This window comes from Ctenopharyngodon idella, chromosome 18 (assembly GCF_019924925.1).
Source record: "Ctenopharyngodon idella isolate HZGC_01 chromosome 18, HZGC01, whole genome shotgun sequence".
Classification (NCBI taxonomy): Eukaryota; Metazoa; Chordata; class Actinopteri; order Cypriniformes; family Xenocyprididae; genus Ctenopharyngodon; species Ctenopharyngodon idella.
Window position 1 is genome coordinate 18,006,439 of NC_067237.1, and position 23,720 is coordinate 18,030,158.

Sequence of the window (23,720 nt, forward strand, 5' to 3'; positions counted from 1 at the left end):
TTACAGCTCAAAATTAATTTAAGGGCCAACTAACAGACATAAAAACAGTGTTTTTTTTTAATAATGCTTTGGTTATAATTTTTAATTTTGATGAGCTGGGCACACCTCAATTAGAGGAAGAATGAGAGAAAAAGCAGCATATTCCTCCAATGACTGGACATCACATCCTTCCAGAGGGACAGACGTCCTGTAGGATGTGTCACTCATTGTGTATGTGAATAACATAGCATGATCACAAACAGAGAGGGGAAGAGGTAGGGCAGTGAAAGTGTATAATGACAAATAACAACAAGCACATCCTTTATACTGCCCACCCCTCTATGACCATCTATTAGCATTGAACTTTAAGTCATCTTGCATTGTTCAAATGTACTGCAGACTGAAAAGGGACCTTTAGCTTGGAGGCAGATAAGCATGATGCAGATGCCCTTTGAGATCTATTGTTTAAACCCCTTGTTGATTCTAGATGAAGGAAACAATGTTTGCTAGTGTAGAGAACACAATTAAAGAGCCAACGGTCCCCTCAGACTTTAAGGTCAGAAGAAACAGATCAGTTTACCAGGGAATGACCAATCGGTGTACTCTGTGGTCGATATTAAATGCCATTGAATGCCATTGATTTGGGAGTAAAAGAGGTTTATTTAAAGGAAGCCTCTAGAGGAGATGCAAATGATATGCATTGTTTTTGAAGTATTTTTCACATTCATTTTTTTCCATAGATTAAAAAAAAAAAAAAAAAAAACTTTAAAGATTATTTATCAGACTGTTTAATAAAAAGTCAAAGGTGCAAGATATTTTCAAGAGGAAACACTAACTACTCCTCTCATGAAGCACTGAGAATGACATAATCGAATAAGCAACAACATGACAATCTAGAAATATTAAGTATAATTCATTATAGAAGTATAAAAAGATGATATATTAGAAGTGTATTACAGAATATTCAAATATATACCAAAATAAAAGTTGATTGAGAGTGATGAGGGACTGATTCTCATATGCTCACAAAGGCTGCATTTGATACAGTAAAACAGTAATATTGTGAAATATTAATTCAATTTAAAAGAGCCATTTTTTACGGAGCCTCGCATTTGACATGAAGGAAAATCGTGTACACGATTTATTATTTCGTTACCTTGATTTGCTAAATCGCGCACACGATTTACTATTTCGTTCCCTCGATTTGCTAAATCGCGCACACGATTTGCTATTTCATTCCCTAGATTTGCTAAATCGTGGGCATGATTTACTATTTCGTTCCCTTGATTTGCTAAATCGTGCACACGATTTACTATTTCGTTCCCTCGATTCGCTAAATCGCGCACACGATTTACTATTTCGTTCCCTCGATTTGCTAAATCGCGCACACGATTTACTATTTCGTTCCCTCGATTTGCTAAATCACACGCACGATTTACTAATTTGTTCCCTCGATTTGCTAAATCGTGTGCACGATTTACTATTTTGTTCCCTTGATTTGCTAAATCACACGCACGATTTACTATTTCGTTCCCTCCATTTGCTAAATCACACGCACGATTTACTATTTCGTTCCCTCGATTTGCTAAATCGTGCACACGATTTACTATTTCGTTCCCTTGATTTGCTAAATCACGCGCACGATTTACTATTTCGTTCCCTTGATTTGCTAAAAGGTGCACACGATTTACTATTTCGTTCCCTCGATTTGCTAAATCGTGCACACGATTTACTATTTCGTTCCCTCGATTTGCTAAATCGTGCACACGATTTACTATTTCGTTCCCTCGATTTGCTAAATCACACGCACGATTTACTAATTTGTTCCCTCGATTTGCTAAATCGTGTGCACGATTTACTATTTTGTTCCCTTGATTTGCTAAATCACACGCACGATTTACTATTTCGTTCCCTCCATTTGCTAAATCACACGCACGATTTACTATTTTGTTCCCTCGATTTGCTAAATCGTGCACACGATTTACTATTTCGTTCCCTTGATTTGCTAAATCATGCGCACGATTTACTATTTCGTTCCCTTGATTTGCTAAACGGTGCACACGATTTACTATTTCGTTCCCTCGATTTGCTAAATCGTGCACACGATTTACTATTTCGTTCCCTCGATTTGCTAAATCATGCACACGATTTACCAATTCGTTCCCTCAATATAAATCATGCACATGATTTAGCAAATCGAAGGAACGAATTAGTGCATGTCGTGCAGGGCTCCGTAGTTTTTTATTTTAATATATTTTAAAATTCTTGTGATGCAAAGATGAATTTTCAGCATCATTACTTCAGTCTTCAGTGTCATATGATCCTTCAGAAATCATTCTAATATGCTGATTTGCTGCTTCTTATCATTATCAATGTTGAAAACTTTTGGAATGGGGCTATACTTGGAACTAGTTATTTCAAGGTTATCCATAGGTCGATTTTAGGTTATTTGACAGATATTTTGCCAAAGCAATGGCGCAAAACAACGTTAGACTACTTTTATGTTATTATGAGAAGTTTTAAAATATTTTCGGTTCATTATGAAACTGGCAGCAGATTAAACTATGTCGGGCCGCCACAGTCTAGGTAATTAATGTGAAACACTGTGGCTGTTGTGTTGTTTTATGGCTTTACTTTCTCCTCCTGTGTGTCTATAGAAACAGAACAGTAATGGATGTCCTTACCGTAACAATAGTTGTATGAACTAAAGATATTCTAAACATGATTGTTTTAGGGAGGCTGTTAGTGGTGTTTGGAGAACAAGGGAATTCTGGTCTACCAGGTCATAGTGGAACCACACAGAATTTGTCTACAAAACAACATCCTGGATTTTATTATGCCTCTTTTATGTTATCCTTCTCCCTACATTCATCTATCCTTATTTAAGAGAAATCTGCTGCAGTTTTCGCAAAGCGTTCAGGAACATCACAATTTTAATTGGCTAGTAGCTTATTGCAACTAGGAGACACTTGTGGCAAAACAAAACGAATAGCAGAAAGTTAAAGCATTTAGGCTTGTTATCTACACACAGTTGGAGATTCTCTCCGACAGCGAGAATCAGCTACAGGTAATTAGCCAGGAATGCTGTTTCTAATAAATTATTCATAACCTCCGACACTAATCAAGATTACTAGCACCGAGCAGAGCAGGCAAAATGCAATCAGTTTGGCGTCGAACAATAAAGAGCAATTAACCAAGCAACGAATCTGATAAGTAACGGCAGCCATTAATATTTCACCTGCTTCAATAGTGGGTTTAGTTTGATTAAAGCTAGTGTGATGCTCATTCTGTCCCAGTTCATTTCTTTACGCAAGCTGCAAAGTGAAAAATTCACGCACATGCTGTTTCAGAGTAGTGCACCACAGGGAATGTCATCAATAATGAATCCTCAATCTCGTCGCACTCCAAGAGTCGTACTTTTACAGCATGCCCTGTGCCAAGCTCTCCTCTGAGTCTTCAGTGTGGAGGAGTGCTGCTTTTCCTCTGTCGTACATGTTCTATTGTGCTTTTGTGGATATGAATTTGCTTAGCTGTTTGTTTGGTGTGTTTAAATATGTGCCATGACCTCTGGTTGTGTTTCTTCTCACAGCTAATAACAACAGACGGAAAGAGAGAGTACAGAGACGCAGCATCCTTTGACCTGAATCCTGAACTACATCAAAGAACTCATGGTAGGTGCTTTTGCTTATTAACATAAACAGCCTGTGTGTTCTTAAAGGGATAGTTCAACTAAAATGAAAATCCTGTTATTATTTACTCACACTCATTCGGTTCTAAACCCGTTTTTTGCATTTAAAGGGTTAGTTCACCCAAAAATTAAATTTCTGTCATTAATTACTCACCCTCATGTTGTTCCACACCTGTAAGACCTTTGTTCATCTTCGGAACACAAATTAAGATATTTTTGGTGAAATCCGAAGACAGCAATTTAACTTTCAAGGTCCAGAAAGGTACTAAAGACATCAGTAGTCCATGTGACTGCAGTGGTTCAACTTTAATTTTATGAAGCGACAAGAATACTTTTTGTCACAAAAACAAAACAAAAATAACAACTTTATTCAACAATATCCTCTCTTCTGTGTCATTCTCCTATGCAGTTTACATTCAGCGCTTCCAGGTTCTACATCAGAACGGTGGCTCAGTATTGGCCAACGCTGATCATGTGATGCTGACGCAATATTGAGTCACCGTTCTGATGTAGAACCTGGAAGTGCTGAACGTAAACTGCATAGGAGAATGACACAGAAGAGAAGATATTGTTGATTAAAAAAGTTATTTTTCTTCTGTTTTTGCACACAAAAAGTATTCTCGTCGCTTCATAAAATTAAGGTTGAACAACTGTAGTCACATGAACTGTTTTAACAATGTCTTTAGTAGCTTTCTGGACCTTGAAAGTGGTGATTAATAGGGATGTGGCCGAAGCCGAATACCATATTCGGAAAGGAAATGGCGTGTACTAGCCCCTAAAGGGAAAACACATGAGATGGGAGGAAAAAATATATTTCTTTCTATATATATGCTTTCTCTCGCAATTATATAGTTGGGTAATTATAATGTAATCACACCCCTAGTGATTAAATTGCTGTCTATGGAGGGACAGAAACCTCTCGGATTTTATCAAAAATATCTTAATTTGTGTTTTGAAGATGAACAAAGGTCTTATGGGTTTGGAACGACATGAGGGTGAGTAATCAATGACAGAATTTTCATTTTTGGGTGAACTAACCCTTTAAAGGAACACTACACTTTTTTTGAAAATAGGCTAATTTTTCAGCTCCCCTAGAGTTAAACAGTTGAGTTTTACTGTTTTCGAATCCATTCAGCCGATCTCTGGGTCTGGCGGTACCACTTTTAGCATAGCTTAGCATAGTTCATTGAATCTAATTAGACCGTTAGCATCTTGCTCAAAAATGACCAAAGAGTTTACTTGACTCTTCTGTAGTTACATTGTGTACTAAGACTGACGGAAAATGAAAAGTTGCTAGGCCGATGTGGCTAGGAACTATACTCCCATTCCGGCGTAATAATCAAGGAACTTTGCTGCCGTACCATGGGTGCAGCAGGCATAATGATATTACACAACTTTTCATTTTCCGTCGGTCTTAGTACACGATGTAACTACAGAAGAGTCAAGTTTTAAATAGGAAAAATATCGACACTCTTTAGTCATTTTTGAGCGAGATGCTAACGGTCTAATCAGATTCAATGAACTATGCTAAGCTATGCTAAAAGTGGTACCACCAGACACGGAGATCGGCTGAATGGATTCGAAAACGGTAAAACTCAACTGTTCAACTCTAGGGGATTTGGAAAATGAGCCTATTTCAAAAAAAGTGGAGTGTTTCTTTAACAACAGTTGGACTTACAGTTATACAGTTATTTGTTGCTATTTATACATGGTTCAAACAGTATCTACTACTATTTACTCATTTAGGTAGCCGCTTCATATTTTTTCAGTGTAAAATGTGCTCACGTTTTGAAATTCTGCAAAATTTTGTGGGTAAAAAGGTCCATTGTCTGTTGTCATTGTCAATAGTGTGACAATGTATGAAGTCACTTTCAAACAAAGCAGCTTCATGAAGGTCAACACAGCAAATCCACGTGATCAACATTAACAACCCATTGCAAAATCTGTGTGGAAATCTTTTGCGCATGCAAAATTCCTGATCATGTGTATTCCTAAAGAAATGACTGGATTTTGCCCACAAAAATCTCTCATAAACCATGTTTACGTTGTAATACCCATGTCATTATATGCATTTGTGTCCTCATAAACCATATATTGTATACAAGAACACGCACACAAGTACTATAAATATTGTCCATAGAACTTGTGCACTAAATGACAAGTCATCTGAAATCATTCCATAGCTCTGTGAGAAGAAAAGATAAAAATTTAGCTTATGATTCCTGGAAAATATTTCCAGTTCTCTATAACTCTTAGATTTCACTCTCTGTATATTCAAACTTGGTTGTCATGTTTGGCTACGACACAATGGTATTTGGTGTCAAAGAACATTTTTAAGTGAATAACAACTTGTTTTTTTTGCACAAATGTGACATATGACTTCAGAATACTCGTATGAACTATATTTATGGTGCTTTTATGTTGTTTTTCATCATTTTTGGAGACAGATATGGCCAAATTGTATAGAAAAATTTGTGAATTATGATTTCTTTTATGTTCCTTTAACTGCTCCTTTTAACAGTGCCTCCACATACAAATTTAGTATGTGTATTCTGCATTACATACATCCTCTCTTTGTGCTTAAGAATGCCTTTTTCTTCACAGCTATGATAATCACAATCGATACCTCTGGCATTTGATATTACCTGTGTAGATGAGATTTTCCATACATATTAATTGCTTTTTAAATTCATCAATCAATACAACATTAATCCAGTCCCTGCACATGTACGTCATTTTGCAGCCTCTTCCACACAGATAGCTTCATTAAAAAAGAAATGCTTCGCAAAAATGAAGTGAGTGGAAATGCAGTGAAATCATCTTGTTGACAGCATTGTTTGGCTGGTGGAGAGCTGTTGGTGCACAAAGCCATTGTGACACTGTCAACAGCAGGGAGGTGATTGTCTTATACTGAAGCAGCATCTATTATTTCTCTCTGTCATGGCTGGGAGCCGGTCTTTGTGGGGAACTGATTTGCATTAAAATTCAGTGCATTAATATTCCACACACATACCAGCAATACACATACGCGGTGCTCAAAGTTAAAGGTCTCGCTGACAGAGATGCATCAACCGCTCCGTTCACCCCATGAAAGCCGACCCTCAAATGCCAAATAAGCAAAATGTTGATGAGGATTTGTGGTTTGACTTTTATTTTTGCCCTTTGTGCTTTTTAAGTTGCTTTGGTAAAGAAAGCATCTGCAAAGATGGAAATGAAAATCAGCTATCCTGTGCTTACTGTCATTTGTAGATGCCACAAACACAGTTTCTCAAGTTAAACTGATGGTGCTTTATAACAGATGGTAACTCTCCATAATAATCATCTGCACGCCATCCATCTATAACAATGCTTACTGGAGATTGGATCTCTCAAGTGGCCACTTCAAACACAGAGTCTGATGCTGTGTAATGGCGCCTGTAATTTCTGAATTTGCGCATCAATATTTTCACATTAATCATGTGAGACTCGTTCCCTTTATACATTATACTGAAGGAGCTCAAAACACATTTAATTCTGTTCATTTCCAGTTCATTTGATTCTCTGACATACGTGTCAGGTGAAATGCAATGGGAAGTTGTAAAAGACGCCTTCTTTAAGGTACATTATGTAACTTTTTTTTTTTTTGTTCAAAATTTAGTCAATACATTATCAATCCTTCTTCCAAAGCCCCTTTTCATAAGATAAGTCTCTGGTGTCACCAGAATGTGTCTGTGAAGTTTCAGCTCAAAATACCCCACAGATCATTTATTATAGCTTGTCAAATTTGCCCCTATTTGGGTGTGAGCAAAAACACGGCATTTTTGTGTGTGTCCCTTTAAATGCAAATAAGCTGCTGCTCCCGGCCCGCTTTCCAAAAGAGGGCGGAGCTTTAACAGCTCATGCTTCGGTTGCTCAACAACAACAAAGCTGGAGAATCTCATGCAGCCAAAATGAAGATTGTCAGTAACGGTGTTCAGCCTTACATTGTTCAAACCGGAGTCGGACACCAACATGGCCTAGCCCCCTTTGTTGAGTGTTCTCGGGGGCAGGGTTTATGTAAATTTTGGGGTTTGTGATGTCACCAACCCAGGAAGAATCTTGTTGTAGTCTCTACCAGCCGTTTGTTGTAGTCCTTAAAAAGCGATTTCTGTAAAAGAAAATATCTCCCTTTGCATTGAACTTTGAGCGTTGTAACTTTGCTGATGTTGTTTATGCTCAAATGGCAACATTACACACTAACTAAAGTTAAAAAAGTGAAATCATAATCAAGGACCCCTTTAAATGTGGAGGCAATATCTTGCCCCGTCTTACCCAACATTGCTTAGATGAGGTCAGTGGATTAAAAACCAAACAAGACATTTTTACCCTTTTTAGTGTGTAATGGGTGTACCCTGGAGATTCTGGGAGCTTTTTCCTATTAAGGACATCTTTCATGATACAGTAAGTCTGATAGAAAAATGAACAGTCTTTTCTGTGAGCTCTTTGTCACTGGAGAAGCACATGATTTGAGTTAATATGTTTATTGTGGCATAAATGCTTAAAAAATGTAATATTTCTTAAAGGAATGCTTCCTCCTAATAGAGTAAGTGTACATTACAATACACTAAACCGTAATGCACACCAAGACTAAATTACCCTGTATTTTCTAATAACTATATCACTGTCATCTTCTGTCTGCAATTATGTTTATGGCTGTCATCACCAAACATATGCACTAAGGGACTGATTCAACACGGAGTGTCAACAAACTCCATATTTCACGGCAGAACAGAGGTCCTCCTCCAGATGGCATGTTTGACAGGCCTGTGAGTGATCACTCATTAGACAAATGCTAGTCCAAGCTGTGCTCCATCTGCAGAAGGCTGCTGCTTTCCGTGTTTGCTCTGACAGGAACTGGTGTTAAGTGGGTACGCCAGACACCCGTCTAGAAACAAAGGGCTATCCACCTATCCCAACCCCCACCATTTTAACTTAGACTGGGGGAATCTATCATAAAAATGTGCTGAAATCCCTCCTTGTTTTTCAGATTTATGTCACAGCTAACAGGGAATGTTCTCAGAGCTTTGGCTAATGTTCTGGAAAGGTTCTTTCAAAGTTATGATCAAACATTCTTCCAGTAATGTTAATTGAATGTTCATTCAAAGCAATCTGGTCTTTAATGTTCTCAAAACATTAGCACAGAAACATTATTCATTGCTCATGGAATGTTTTTTTTTTTCTAAAATGTTTTAGTTGAACGTTCATCTAACATTTTAAATGTTACTGCTTGTTTTAGAATGTTTAGAGAATATTCAAAGGTAACATTCTCTTAATGTTTTCAAAATGATAAAATGGAATGTTCCATTAAAGGGGTGGTTGATTATGATTTCACTTTTTTAACTTTAGTTAGTGTGTAATGTTGCTGTTTGAGCATAAACAACATCTGCAAAGTTACGACGCTCAAAGTTCAATGCAAAGGGAGATATTTTCTTTTAAAGAATTCGCTGTTTAAGGACTACAACAAACCGCTAGTAGGGACTACAACAAGCTTCTTCCCAGGTTAGTAACATCATTAACCCCAAAATTTACATAAACCCTGCCCCCGAGAACACGCAACAAAGGGGGTGAGGCCATGTTGGGCTGCTTACAGAAGAGGAAGAGTTGTAGTAGAGTGTTGTTACCATGCCGTCATTTTACGCCGGACTGCTTCACAAACGAGGGTCAATTCATTGCTGGATTTGCACAAAAGATTAACATGACAACACATGCTAGTCGATGAGTTGAATCAACTCCACAGCAACTACATAAATTTATCCATTAACCATTCAAAATGTCCAGTTTCATTCTAAAAGTTGTAACTTCTTCCTGAGTCTCTCCATCAGTGTCGACTCCGGTTTGAACAATGTAAGGCTGAACACCGTTACTGACAATCCTCATTTTGGCTGTGTGAGATTCTCCAGCTTTGTTGTTGTTGAGCAACCAAAGTGTGAGCTGTTAAAGCTCTGCCCTCTTCTGGAAAGGGGGCCGGGAGCAGCAGCTCATTTGCATTTAAAGGGACACACACAAAAACGGCGTGTTTTTGCTCACACCCAAATAGGGTCAAATTTGACAAGCTATAATAAATGATCTGTGGGGTATTTTGAGCTGAAACTTCACAGACACATTCTGGAGACACCAGAGACTTAAATCTTGTAAAAGGGGTATTATAGGTCCCCTTTAACATTCGTATTACCAAGAAAACACATTTTTTAAAAACTGGATGTTTTGAACATTTCAACGAACATTCACAAATAATGTTTTCATAACTTAAAGGGAACATTTAAAAAAATTTTCTTAGAACATATTTTTGTTAGTTGGGGTATTTCTCTCTCTTTAGCTTTGTGGCAAAAATACACATTTTTCCTGTTTACAAAATCAGCCAAGATGTAAGACATGAACTTCAGAGCTCAAGTGTGGGGGAGTGGACTGTTTGAACTTTACGTTCTTGAGTTTGTGTGACGTTTGAAAAGAGGTGAGAAGGAGGGGAGAAGATATTTGCCCTGTAGGAAATCTTGTGGACTTTTGATTATTTTGTGTTGACATGCCGAACACAGTGTTTGTGGTCAAACTGTCCATGTGTGTTTCTCCCTTAACATAACACTTCAGCACTAATACCAACCTCACTCTCTAGGTCAGGTCAGCTTGACCGTAAATGTTTGTAGGAAACAAATTGACCTACACTAAATCACGGGTACCCGTTCACACTGACACCGATTAAATAGCTGGAAGTCGCCAAGTCTGTACTGTTGGTTGCTGGTAATCATTTATATTTGGTTGTGTTATAATGTGGCGAATCACTGTCTGCATTCCCACACTTTGCTGCTCATTTGCATACCATTGAAATCAACTTTTTTCACCACCAACAATTGCTTTTGTTCATGTCACCAAAGTTGTCAGTCAGTGAAATGTTCTCTTTTCCTGTGCTAGTAAACATGCTGTTTCTTCAGCCAGTTGATGAAGACAGAGATCCATTGTAATGTGATTTTAGTCGTGGAAAATGATTTCTTCCATTTTATTTGAGATTTTCAGGTTTAAAGTTCCTGGGAACATTCCCTAAATGGAAATTAATTCACTTTTGGACATTCATTATTGAGCTTATGTCAGATTCTTATGCACTGTGGGATGTTTTTGATTTACCAAGTGAATGATTGTGCAACTTCCCTTTCAAGACCAAAAATATGACGTTATACTTAAAGGGTAACACGTGTAAGAACACAAAATAAGCATTTTAAAAGTACACAACTTGCCAGATTTAATAAGAAATGGTAAGAAAGTGTTAGCTAAATAACCAATTTCACGGTACAAGTGACTTAAGGTTTAATTTAATAAAAAGGGAAAGTCCAGTGCCATGGGAAATCCCTATTGTAGTAATAAACTAGTGTTGATGTGATCACACTCATTGTGGGATGAGGAATCCAGACTGTTGAAAGACAGAAAGAGGCTCTGAAGACAAAGGACAAGGACTTCAACCGATCAATGTCTTATCGATCTTGCTGAGATAATGATCTTCTCCATCTGGGATTGATAACTTCACCAGAGCAGCAGATACAAGAATATGGATTACAGATGCATTTAAACCGTGTTTTTATATTTAACGACAAAGAATTTTTCTCGCTTAGTATGTATGTGAAGTTAAGTTTTGTATCGACCTCATTCAGCATTTGAGTCGTAAATTCATTATATTGAATTGCTTGGCATTCATAACTCATAGAGGAAGTTTCTGGTTGGCAATTTTCTATAGATTTCCTCTTTAATTTTCTTCACTTGGCCGGCACTGACCATTTCCCAAGTCCACTGGGTTTCTCTCTTCAGTGAATGCAGCATTCACTGACCTACTGACAAAGATGAAGTGGCTTTATTCATCTGAAACCTGCACCTGCATCTTAACAATGATCTCTGTAATGAACTCCATTTCTCACTACAGAACATTTCAGAAAGCTTATTACACACAATCTCACACGAGATGTTCAATAACCACTATGATTGTGAATGTAGTTCACTTGAATAATAATTATTGTTATAAAACAGTCTTGAATCAGTCTAACAGCACAGGGACGTTTCACATTTGTATCGCTCCACTTGTTAGTGTTTGCGCGTTCCAGACAGACTGCCAGTCCGTAGCTATGGTGGGAAATTTACAGTGACTCTTTCTGCACATTGCATTTATATAGGTGACAAATGAGTGAGTCAGTGAGTCAATCATTCAACCAGTTGCTGATTTATTTTGAGTGAGTCATTGCATTGTTCATTCAACCAACCAATATTTGTTCAAAAACACTGATTTATTCAGTACAATTACACGTAATGGCAACTAGTTTGAAATAACTTCCTACTGTAAACTGATGTGCATTATAAATATACATTATCCTCATGAAAATACCTGAGATGGCTTGGTGAACACAGATATACCATATACTGTCACAATGGTGTGTTAATTCTGTTTATTCAGTCAAAATATCTCTATCTGCATCTATCTGCATTTCAGTTACTACAGCAATAGCTGGATGTCTTTGTCCATATTAGGGATTTCCTGGAATGTCATAAGTTTTATTAGTCCTATGAGTCTCACTTGAGGACTTTCTGCGAGAGAGTGCCCTCCGGTGTCGAGTATGAATGAAACATAAAGAGAGGTAGAGTGTTTCGTCTGTCACATCTGACGACATGCTTTTGATTTTTGATTTTTTTTTATCCCCCATAAAAGCAATATAATTACCGTCATTCAAGGTCTGGAAAGGTATTAAAGACGGTTAGAATAGCTCATGTGACTGCAGTGGTTCAACCTTAATGTTATGAAGCGACAAGAATACTTTTCGTGCGCAAAATCAAAAAAAATAACAACTTTATTTAGACTGCAGGGAAGAGGGAAAATTGTTGAATAAAGTTGTTATTTTTGTTTTTGCGCACAAAAAGTATTCTCGTCGCTTCATAACATTAAGGTTGAACCACTGCAGTCACATTGACTATTCTTTACTACTTTTCTGGACCTTCAATGTGGTAATTAAGTTGCTTTTTATGTGAGATAAAAACCTCTCGGATTTCATCAAAAATATCTTAATTTGTGTTCCTAAGATGAATGAAGGTCTTGCGGGTTTGAAATGACATGAGGGTGAGTAATTAATGACAGAAATTTCATATTTGGGTGAACTAACCCTTCAAGGTTTAATAATGCCACCTACTGTACATTTGGATGTCAACCAGATACTGGTGCTGGATTATTTACATGTCGTATTATCATATGTGTACTATTCATTTTAAATATGACGTTTATCGCCAATACTGGTACATTTCGACAACCCTAATTATGATTACGATAACAGTATTTCATTTTTTAAATATCACAATTATGGTCAATACCAGTATTTTACGACACCCCAAATTCATTCATTCAGTAATTTGTTTAAAAAAAACAGAGTAGTTAGGAACTAAATGGGTGACAGGCTGCATTTAAAATCGCACACTTTCCTACTATATAGTGGGTGATAAACAGTTGGGCCTATGTGAAAAGAGTAGTATGTCCAAATTCACAGTATTCATAAAACTGTAGGTATGTGGATGACCCACTACTTCTGGTGAGATTCTGAAGTGTGCATCAAATGGACAGTTTACTATCCCATGAGGCCATGGTAGAGGAGTTGTGAATGACAGTGAAACAACGCAAATGACCTACTTAGAGTATGCAATTTTAGAAGCAGCCACGGTGTTTGAGTGAGTCATTGAATCATTCATTCAGCCAATTCGTTCATAAACAGCAGTTCATTCAGGAACTGTGTGTTGCTTAGAGGTGCTTTGTTTGGATTTGCGTTGGCTGAGCAAAAAACAAAATAATGCGATATTGTGCTTAAAATGTAACTTACACAATATTAACTACTTCTTGTTTTTGTATAAAAGTAACATTACACTGGCGATTGTGCTGTTTTTCTGAATCTCATCAAGAAGTCATATTTCTGTTTTACTGCAGGCTCTCTCTAAAACTAAATCAGGTCATTGTTTGTGAGTCAGCTGGTCTGATGAATGAGCTTTGGCACTGCAGGCCTTTTGTGCCCAATTCAACATTTAAATTCTCCTTCAAAGGACAAGAAATCCATTGGTTATTATCACTTGTCCTATCCAAATGATCACTGATGAACCACTAAAAGCTTTAGGCTCATTAAAAACTACAGTTTTCATTAATTATATAGCCGAATATGGCAGTTAGTCATTACTATGTTCCCTTATATATGTGAGGTAACTGCTCTCTTCATAAACATATTGTAGCTACATTAGTTTTTGCAGACTTCAAAGCTGAGAAGCATGTGACTTATTCTGCCCTAATTGGAGGTTCATTAAGGTATTATATATGCCTGCTGGGTTGACCATGCTGTCATACCCCTTCCCCGGCACTGTATTCAGTCTCAGCTAGCATGTTTCCCAGTTCTGTATGTATTATAAAAATGCCTACGTGGAAAATTAGATTTGCTAAATTCCCTCGAATGGTGCACTATTGATGTACACACTCACATAGACAGTGTATTTGTGACTAGCTGTTCAAGCTGTGCATTGAATAGAACAATTAGGAGTCATCTTATTCATTCAGGGTGAAGAAGTTCAGTGTTCTTGTGAATCCTGTGTTTTATGCTGTATTGCTCTTTATGTATGCAAGCTCATGGCTGATGGGGGAAGGCTGACCAGCACACAGTGTCCTTGTCCTTGAGCTAATGATCTTGTCCCAGTTAGCAGGGTAAGTATGACTAAAGCAGACAGTGGATTAATCAAGTTAAAAGTGTCAACCTCAAGGAGAGTCTCTTCAACCTATTTGTTTAAAAAAGTATGGCTTTCGAAAATAACACCTAAAGGAGAATAAGTGACTTTTTTTCTGAAGGATATGTGAGTGGTAATTACCTTTGCAGAACTCTCAGCAACGATTCCAGGTCTCTGGTTTCTAGACCATTGCTAGGATTACTGGCCCATACCTGCAAACTTGTCACCTTTGGCAAAATCAAAGACTTCATATAGTATAGAAAGATGGTGCACTTATATTATTATGAATGGTGCAACACACAATATGGCGGAATAAGTACCACCTTCTAAAGAAAAGCCAATCGCGTCACTGCAGCGGCCGTTAAAAGCTCTGGTTCCTATAGAGACACTTAGGACTGTGCATGCTTGATCCAGCCTGTTTTTTTTGTCATAATTCGAGCGGTTAGAAACAAAATTTGAGACAGTTGTCAGATTTCATTGGTGATTTTAAATATGAAATTTAAATAGAAAGCTTGGCAAACAGCTTTGGAGAATCTGATGTTTCCCCGTTCAAAGAGATAGGAGCTGCACTTGCATGCCTGAGAGGCGTTTCAAAGATGGTCGCCGAGTGAAATGACTCTTATAGGGACTTTGGCAAAATTCACCATTTTGACATTGAAATAGTTCATTCACGTGTTTCATGCAGATTCAGAGGAGTTTTTATTTGTGTGCGGGTGAGTGGCTTTATATGAATGTATCTCTGAAAACAACAAAATGTCTTCAGAAAATGGCATTTTCCATGGCATTTTCTTTTTGCACTACATTCCATATAAAGCCTAATAATGTGGTGTTTATAAGCCAGTGCTGCTTTGTGTATGTAACATTTTTTAATTATTTGAACTGTAAAGTTGTTAAAATCATCGTTTTATGGTCATTTTACAGTTTTCGATGTTATCATAGACATTGGTGTTGTTTCAAAACAATGTTACCTAAACAACATGTAGTCTTAGATTATTTTGTGTTTTGTTATTATATATTTTATTAGAGTTGATCTTCCCCTCCTTCTCACAACCTGTTTTAGCACAAAAATAGTCCATCAAACAAGAATAAAAAAAAAATCATAACTTGATCATGTAAAAAAGTAATAGCACACCTCAATACAAGAAAAGCGTGTATATTAAATGTACACTGCGCAGCCAAAAAAAGTCACCGTTTGGATTTAAATAGGCAAATACTTTAGTCTATGACTGGATCATTATTGCAGCGATTATAATGTTTATAGCATGTTATATGTTTGGGAACAGTTCTTTTGAAAATTGATGCACCTCTTAATGGAAATAAATGTTGTGATGTTATTTTCATCAAGAAGTGCATAAATTTTTGGTCAAGATCTTGTATTGACAATGCAAGAGGTGAGCACTCTGTAAAGTCTCCTCCAGCACATCCCAAAGACTTTCAATGAATTTAAAGTCTGGACTCAGAGGTGACAATTCATGTGTGGAAAAAGGTTCTTCATGCTCCCTCACAACCATTTTTTCACAATTTGAGCCTGATGAATCTTGGCTTCGTCATCCTGGAATATGGCCGTGATGTGTCTTCTTACATGGTTGTTTAAGAAATGAAGCTACACACTCCATCAGTTAGGGTTAAAAGAACTGTTCCCAAACATATGCTGTAATATGCTAGAAACATCATAATCACTGCAATAATGATCCAGTCATCGACTCTTAAGTATTTGCCTATTTAAATCCAAACAGTGACTTTTTTATTGGCCAGGCAGTGTATAATTAAATACTAAACCTTGAAAGTATTGTAATGTACCATTGTTTTATTTTAGAAAATATTCTTAGCAGAAATAGAACAACTGGTTTGCATAAGCATTCAATCTCTGTATTGCAGAAATGCAAAGTTTACACAGATGGAAAACAATTGCACTAATGAGCGCCTCACAATTGACCTCTACTTGTGAATCATTACTGTAACTACCACATTTCCTGGATAGAAACCCTGCAGTGAAGGCATCATTATTGAGTTTGTGAATCTGAAACACATTTATGAAAAATTTCCCATCCAAATGTAAGCTTCTTATCTACATTTTTTGCTGTTAATTTGAGCTGGTATGTCTGCGGTTTTTCGCAGTCTGAAAAAGTCATTATGCAATTGGGAAATGTTATTAACTGGAATTATTTTTGCTCTAGATTGTAGGTCAGTAAAACAAAATAGAAGATTTTGTGTTGTTAGCTGTTGTATAGCAGTGAGTGTATCACACGAAGAGTGTTGTGTGGGTTTACTGTTATGTGAAAGTGGGGGTAGGGTATGTTTGTTTCTTTCTGTGGACGCTGTCTGTGTACGTGTCAACTAATGTCTATGAGAGAACAAGCAAGTGTCTCTTTTCATATACACACATGCTGTTGATCTGGCCTTGTGCACTTTTGCTTTGCTTTAGATATTTCTGTACATTTGATGGATGTGTTTCTGTGTTCCTTGTGTGTGAGAGAGACTACAAAGACGATTCTTGGAACCTAAACAACCACACTGTGCTTTTGGTCTCATAATCAGAGACCCCAGGCTTTGGGATAATGAGCTGAACTCAAATCAGTCTTGATCATGTTGTTGGTTTTGTGTGTATCACCACTGAAGCTCTTTGGACATAAATGTGCTGCAACGAGCATGTAGTTTCACTGCAGACCTTCCTGTTATATGTAGCTATGTATGTTTGATTGATGATGACTGCAGTGCTGTGGGAGTCTTGGGAAAATTCCCTGTTTATTCTGCACTTTCTCCAGAGCCAGCCCCGATCCACAGGCAGTTTGATTTATACTGGGATCCAAGATGCTTTACACCAGTGCGGGGGGAGTGTGTTGGTCTCTCACACTCAGCAAGCGAGTTTTTACACATAACCAGAAAAACGGCTTCTTAGATGTGGATCCAAATTTTGCAGACCCACATTTTTAAAGCTTTTATGCCGTTCTCGGCCCACGCTCCCGCGTCCAGCTGCTAATGGTTGTGCCGACCTGCAAAGAACATATCGAATTATGCAAGAGGGGTCATCAGATGCTACTAATGAAAGCTTTAATCTATGCAAACCCTAATTAAAACCCTGGTTTGGCCTTTATTAAGAATGAGGGTAATTACACCACTAATTGCCCTGAGGGTGCTATAAGCACTTTTCTGACACGTTTGATACTAGGGCTCTCGGTTTAATTGAAAGGATCCATTAAACACAGGCTGCAGTTTTGTGTATTTCTTTGGCCAGTGAAGGATTGCAAGACAAAAATCATTATTAATTAATGATTAACCATTAAACAATCTCTAGATCAGGGTTTTTTTTTTTAAATATTTGATGCTAAGGACCCCAAAATACAATGACAGCTATGTATTTTTTAATGTTTGAAGACCTATTTTAACTGTATGTAGGGAAGGAATTAGTAAATCATGCGCACGATTTAGCAAATCGGGAACGAAATAATAAATCATGCGCTAGATTTAACAAATGAAGGGAACGAATTAGAAAATTGTTCGCACAATTTAGCAAATCGAGGGAATGAAATAGTAAATTGTGCTCACAATTTAGCTAATCGAAGCAACAAATTAGTAAATTGTGCACGTGGTTTTGCAAATCGGGAACGAATTAGTAAATCATGCGCACGATTTAGCAAAACGGGAACGAAATAATAAATTATGTGCAAGATTTAACAAATCGAGGGAACGAATTAGTAAATTGTTCGCACAATTTGGCTAATCGAGGAAACAAATTAGTAAATTGTGCACGTGGTTTAGCAAATCTGGAACGAATTAGTAAATTTTGCGCACAATTTAGCAAATCGAGGCAACAAATTAGTAAATTGTGCGTACGGTTTAGCAAATCGAGGGAACGAATTAGTAAATCACGCACACAATTTAGCAAATCGAGGGAACGAATTAGTAAATTGTGCGCACGATTTAGCAAATCGGGAACGAATTAGTAAATCGTACGCACGGTTTAGCAAATCGAGGGAACAAATTAGTAAATTGCGCACACAATTTAGCAAATTGAGGGAACGAAATAGTAAATTGTGCGCACGATTTAGCAAATCGAGGCAACAAAATAGTAAATTGAGCGCACAGTTTAGCAAATCAAGGGAACAAATTAGTAAATCGTGTGCACGATTTAGCAAATCAAGGGAACTATATAGTAAATTGTGCGCACAATTTCGCAAATCAAGGGAATGAATTAGTAAATTGTGTGCAAATTTAGCAAATCGAGGGAACAAATTAGTAGAATAGTCACAATAAGACAATAACCAACAAAAGACAACTAAAAACATGGGACTATATATACAAACACAGACAATTAAACAAGACATAGGTGTAAAGCATTGGTAACCATAGTAACAAACAAGGACCTCATAAGTAAACAAAGAAACAGAACTATACTGCAATGGAGCACAAGAAACAGAAACACAGAAACAAAAAGACAACTAAACCAAACATAAACCTGACAAGTAGTGTATGTATATATATTTGTAAAAATGTTTATTCCTCTCAAATGTTTCTCGGATTCCCTTCTAATCACCAATTTGAAACCCCTGCTCTAGATGACCATTTTTGGCAGACATAGACCCATCTCCTCAATAAAGATCTGTAGAGCACTAGAAAACCACTTTGGGTGATACTGGGTGAGCCAAAAAACAACACAGGGTGAGCCAAAAAAAGTCTTTTGAGACTTTCCTCCAAAACATAACAGGATTGCATCTGACAAGATAGGAAAATACAAAGAAAACAAGAAGGAAGGGGAAAAAACAAAACAAAAAGAAAGGTCATGGTTAGTGTACTTGTCATCAAGCCACATTCTATTTCTGGCTCCTAGTCAACGCACAAGTGATTTTTCCCAGCTTTTCTCCTCCACAGATTTCTCACTGCTATGATTACTATATCTGTTAATAATACTTGTGATCCATCATGTATTGTTGTTTGCAGCAAGAATTGTGTTATTAGCACTGCACATCGAGATAAGGTTGCACTCAAACATATATTTAAGGATGACACCCTCATGTAATACACCCTCTCTGTGCTGTCTGAGTAATGGTAGGGTATTTCTGCTAGTGCTGGCTGTTAGCACTCTCCTAGAACTAATGAAAAAGGCCCTGTTTCATTTAAGGAAAGTGGCACCGTAATAGGCCTTCATCCTAGAGAGTGCTTTTTCAGGTAGAGGGATGGTCTGCTGAAACACAAGAGCCTCTCATCATTAATTACACTAAAAGGAAGGCTGTGCCTTTAAAAAAAAAAAAGTATGGCCATTTTAGTATGCACATGGGAATCTTGAATTTTTTTTGTCTGAATGCACTTTAAATGCAGGATTTTGCTGAAAAGCCCCTTTTGATGTTAGTATTTCTTCTCTCAGTGCAATAAAAACTGTGAACCTTTTAAGTTTTAAGAGAGCGCTTTCGTACGAATGTTTGTGTGCCGAGTGTCAATATGTAGATGAAAGGCTCGATTGTGAATGTTTCTGATTAAGTTCAGAGATGACGCTATGTTTGTTTTTCTTCCAAGGGGCTCGGGGAGGCTTCAGCGCGGGGGACGAGCATGGAAGGAGACTGCCTCAGCTGCATCAAGTACCTCATGTTTGTCTTCAACTTCCTTATTTTTGTGAGTATTTATCTGTCTGCCTTTGACATACACTTCTCATTTGATCTACCATAGAGGTATAAAGGGAAAGAGACAGACTACTCATAGAAAAATGATTGTGAGAAACTCTGTTAAAGGAATGGAAGTCAAGTTAAACAGCCTGTCACCTTTTTGATGTTTGTTGTCTCCAGAATGCACATTTTCTAGAGCAGTAAGTGATTGTGAGTGTTACCAAGATGGCCGCCAAGTGAATCCAATTACACTCTAAAAGTAATTCAGGGGACCTGTTAACACAACTTAAATAAATGCATGGGTGCAAGTTAAAAATTCTAATTTATTGTTTTAATTAAATGTTTTAAGTTGCAAACATTATTTTGTTGAGTTATGTTGACATAATAATGTTGATCATTACATCAACCTAATATCGTCTGTAATTTAAACTCAAATTTCTGCATTAATTGCCTTTTTTTTTTTTAAATTAAGTTGTAGTAACATAATGAAATTGTCTTGATAATTTTGTAAATTAGGCAGTGGATTTCTAGTTCCCAGCATGCTTTGCATAGGACTGGATAAGGAGAATAAATGTTGAAATTAAGTGTTATTTTATGTGTTTTTTAGTAGAGGGAAAGACCTGTTGGTGTTTAATACATTTAAAAGAGTTTCTGTAATGTTGAAGTTTTTGTGTTACCATTGTGCTGAAGAGACGATACATGAAGGTAAACACTACTGACTCTATAAGCAATGACTGCGCTAATGCCAGTGACAAATAATATCTTACTTGTTCATTAAATATACGTGTTAAATAAGTTGTGTTAGCATGTGCTGTGATAGCTGTTGATTTGACTGAAATAGATAAGATTAATTGGTTCCAGGGCTACAACTACAATTTTTTTTGAGTAATCAACTTAAAAATTTGTGTTTATGCTACAAAGTATTAAGTTCTTAACTCAATGCAGCTTGATGGTTGAACGTACACTCTAAAAAATGCTGGGTTAAAAACAACCCAAGTTGGGTTGAAAATGGATAAACCCAGCAATTGGGTTCTTTTGACCCAGCGAATGGGTTGTTTATCCCAGCAGTTGGGTTAAATGTTTGCCCAACCTGCTGGGTAGTTTTATTAAACTCAACTATTGTTTAAAAATTACTGTATTGCTTGGTTAAAATGAACCCAAAGTATGTTTGAAACTAACATTTATTAATACGTTTAATGAATAATAATTAAACAATAAACATTTATTAAATTGCTTATTAATAAATGTTCACCTTTTTAATTTCAAAATAAACATTCTATTTATCAAAGATTCCTGAAAAAAATTGTATCACGGTTTCCACAAAAAAATTCAGTAGCACAGCTGTTTTCAAGAGCAGCAAATCAGCATATTAGAATGATTTCTGAAGGATCATGTGACACTGAAGACTGGAGTAATGATGCTGAAAATTCAGCTTGTGGCTTGATATATCCGTTATAAGTACTCTTTTTAAAAGTATGCTTCTTTTTCATAAGTGTGTACTTCGTATTTTATATGTATATATTTCCCCCAACATTCATCCTGTACACTGTTATGATTCACAGATTTATAGCAGAACAACTACTTGTTTAAACATTTCAAAGCAAAATAGGGGAAGAGACAGAGAGAGAAAGGGGAAGAGACAGAAAGTGCTTCTTTGATCATCTATCTAGGTTGACGACAAAAATGCCCACTGTGGGATTGACATAGACAGAGTAAGATTTGAACTCATTTCGTTTGACTGAATTAATTACCTCCCAACAGCGAGAATAATGTGATGTACACAAGTAAGTTCAATGCTAACAATAAATTAGCTTGTTTTTTTTGTTTTGTTTTTTTCAAATAAATGCTAATATAATTCTCTGAAATCCATTTAATGAGCTAAAAACAGCTGCTCATATTTATTCAACCCTAAAAACTATTAAAACAGCTATTTAGTGATACCGTCAAGCTGTTTATTGAACCTGTTTATGACAGAAATAGCTGCTGTGACAGGACTCCGCTTGACAGACACATTGCTAATGCCATCCATGAAAGGAATTCCAGGTTTGGCTCACAGGAGAGAGAGACTGAGGAACATGTTTTTGTGTGAGGCTCTTATCTTAAAACCCACCATACAAACCCATACACACACACACACACGCACTTCCTGAGCTGCTTAATCACCAGTCTGGTGTCTGCCTTCATCTGTGTGTGTGTGTGTGTGTGTGTGTGTGTGTGTGTGTGTGTGTGTGTGTGTGTGTGTGTGTGTGTGTTTGTCAGCGATGGGATGGTGGAAGGGTATCACTTTGACAGGTAGAGGATTGTGGGAAGCTGCAAAAGAAACAGCAGTGTTTCCCAGCCCCCACTCGGCTGTCTTTGACTCGCCTGTTAAAACTCCTTGTGCTCCTCTATCCGTTCACCTCCCCCCTCCTCCCTGGAAGCGTTCACTTTCAGTAGCCGTTTACTCAAAAATGATTTATTTTCAGCAGTAGAGCCCATTAGTATTCTCTCTGCTCGGTGGCACGTTAACCTTTGTGTTCACTTTACCAAGTAATGTGCGAACAACTCAGCAATTTGTGGTGCACAATAATTTTTCATGTTTATCAGGATCATTAATCCTGCACTGCAAAAGAATCAGCAATCATCATTATTTGTTTTCCAGTTAAAAAAAAATGTTTTTTGATTAGAGGATATAAAGTGGATATTATTGGACAGAGAATGTGTCTTGAATATAAGAGTGTATTTTGTTTTGTGACCTTAGAAGAATTTTTTATTTTTTTTATTTTTTTTTGGCTGTTTTAAGCATTCACTAAGAAACAAATACCAAAGACAAAACATGTTTTTCTGGACACATACCATTGCAATGTGTATCAAAGTATTGTGTATCATGAATAGGTATCATGTAAATAGTATGGAACGTGAATATGATAATAACAAAAAAGCAAAAGGGCCTTTTTTATTTTTTTTTCTTAAGAAACATTGTGAACTGGAAGTTGCGACCAAGTTTACTTCAGTATTATGGTGTATTTTCCAAATGAAACGGAATATTAAATGAGAAAAATAGAGGGCGTGGCTTGTTTTTTCCCCGCTGGGAATTGATTGGATCTAGAAAAGTGGGCGTTCCGTTCAGCTCGCTGTCAAAAGCTCGCAGCGGACTGACAGTTGGAGAGGATGTTCTATTCAAAACTGACGTCATCAGAGAAGGAAGGCCATTGTAGAGAGGAAGTACATTTTCAGATTTTTATAAAAGATTACAAAGACAAAAAAAAAAAATTGTGAATCTCAGCTTGCACGGGTGAATTGTTCACCACAAGACTAATAATGTGCACTAACAAAGTAAATAGGATCAATTCTGATTTCGTGCCGACTGTGTTACCGCTGCGCTGTCAGCATCTGTTGCCGCTGGTCGGCGCTTGAACATGTTGAGTTGGCATTTGTCGGGTCGTGGGATGTCTGAGACTTGACATACTGTAATCTGGAGATTGTCCGCATTGGTCGCCGTCTGTCACTGCAGTGTGTGAATTGGCCTTTAAAGGGACATTTCACCCAAAAATGAAAATTCTGTCATCATTTACTTCAACCTCAAGTTGTTCCAAACCTGTATGAGTTTCTTTCTTCTGAAGATATTTTGAAGGATGTTGGTAATCAAACAGTTGACAGTAGCCATTGACTTCCATAGTAGGAAAATAAATACTATAGAAGTCAACGGCTACAAACAACTGTCTGGTTACCGACATTCTTCA

General features: G+C 37.1%; 1 protein-coding gene across 1 annotated transcript in view; it reads left to right on the forward strand.

Annotated features, from left to right (window-relative positions):
- Positions 1–23,720, forward strand: part of tspan18b (tetraspanin 18b) — a 52,995-nt gene that overhangs the window by 22,238 nt on the left and 7,037 nt on the right. Inside the window, exons 2-3 of the mRNA XM_051870940.1 lie at positions 3,569–3,650; positions 19,913–20,008. Of these exons, the coding sequence (XP_051726900.1) occupies positions 3,648–3,650; positions 19,913–20,008 (99 nt within the window). The 5' untranslated portion in view covers positions 3,569–3,647. The remainder of the gene's footprint in view (positions 1–3,568; positions 3,651–19,912; positions 20,009–23,720) is intronic.